Raw genomic sequence first — 1,541 nt, 5'->3', positions numbered from 1 at the left:
TGCTGGTGCCCCCGGGGGGTGGCCGTCACCCAGTGCCGATGGGACCACAGTGGCTTCGACCCAATCCTGCCAAGCGGGGCCGGTCCCAGTGGGAACCAAGCGTGATGAGCCGGTACGGCCGGGGACGTTCAGCCTTTACGGGGAGGGGGGAAAAAAACCCGTGAAAACTCCTCGGGGTACCTGAGATGTGCTTAGCAGTTTCTTACTGACCTGCGCCCCATCTGCTTCTGTTTTCAAAAGGTCAGTGGAGGAAAGCTGGTTGCAGTAAAGGCCCGCGGGTCTCAGCGCCGGGTCATTTACCTGTCAAAAGCAAGATCCAGGCTCAGCCGGGGCTCCTGGATGCTGGAGGGACGCTCACCGCCCTCTCGAGCTGAGGTTTGGGGGGAATTTGGGGAGGGGATGCTCATGGATGGGGCAGAGCCGGGGGACTGTGCTGCCAGCATCGTCCTTGCACCATGAGCAGCAGGATTTTGGTGGGGGGATCCCAGTGGGGAGCCGAGACCTGTTTCACCTTTCTCCCCACCTCCTGCACCATTGCCCGGGGCTGCTGCTGGCTCCGGAGGCGTCTCACCCCTGGGGAGCATAAAATGCCACCCAGCTGCTTGGCGAGAGGGGTAAAAGCCGCCGGCTCAGCCCGTGCACCGCAGCCAGCTCACGGGAGAAACCCCGCTCCCTCCGTGCCGAGCGCTGCGGCTGCTTCCCAGGAGGCTGCAAGCCCCATCCCGCAACGTTCCCATGCAAAACCCACGAGCCAAGCGTGTCCTCCATCAGCTTAATGGCGCCGAGGCGAACCCCGGCAGCTAAAAATATCGGAGGCATCTCAGTCTGGCCCAGGGAGGACCTCGCCAAAGGGCTAGGACTGCGGCAAGGTCCTGTATCCGACCGTTCTCATTCCGCATCCCCAGCTTTCACAGCTCCCCGGGGATGCATGGCTACAAACGGACGCACCGCCAGCCCACCGTGAGGGCTGGAGGTGTTGGAGATGCTTGGCATGTCCCTGCATCCCTCCCTCAAGGACACACAGGACACTCCGGGGCGCTGGTGGCCATGGGCTCCAGCACAGCAGCAATGCCAGACCTTTGCTGCTTCCCCCTTCGCCCCCTTCGGACACCGGTACCCCCAGGGCCAGAGAAGTGAACGCAGAACCCCCGGGAATTGGCTGCCCATCCCGGGAGCGGGGACGGCACGACACTGACCTGCTCCGAGCACATGGAGTTCATCCCGGGCATCTGCAGCGAGTTCATCTGCATCTGGCCGGCCATGGGGTTCATGTTCTGGACGTTGGTGTTTCCTCCCGCCATGGAGACGGTGATGCTCATGTTGTTGTACATGCCCTGCTGAGAAGGCGCCGGCTGGCTCTGCCCCGCTTGGCTGAATACGCTGAGAGAGAGAGAGAGAAAAGAGCGTTACTCCGGCGTACGTGGTGGTGGGAGGCACCTCGAGATGTGTGCTGAGCCCCTGGGGTGGCCCGAGCCAGCCTGCCTCTCGGTGAACGCCGAGATCACCTGTGGGCGGGAGCCCTGCCGGTCCCTGGGGACCGC

The 1,541-nt window shown here is 63.4% G+C and overlaps 1 protein-coding gene across 1 annotated transcript in view; it reads right to left on the bottom strand.

Annotated features, from left to right (window-relative positions):
* NCOA1 (nuclear receptor coactivator 1) overlaps window positions 1–1,541 on the bottom strand; it is a 79,498-nt gene that overhangs the window by 3,614 nt on the left and 74,343 nt on the right. Inside the window, 2 exon segments of the mRNA XM_009895459.1 lie at window positions 181–300; window positions 1,197–1,380. Coding sequence (XP_009893761.1) covers window positions 181–300; window positions 1,197–1,380 — 304 coding nt within the window.

This window comes from Charadrius vociferus, unplaced genomic scaffold (genome assembly GCF_000708025.1).
Source record: "Charadrius vociferus isolate BGI_N301 unplaced genomic scaffold, ASM70802v2 scaffold41, whole genome shotgun sequence".
NCBI classification, from domain to species: Eukaryota; Metazoa; Chordata; class Aves; order Charadriiformes; family Charadriidae; genus Charadrius; species Charadrius vociferus.
This window is presented reverse-complemented; position numbering and strand designations above follow the sequence as displayed.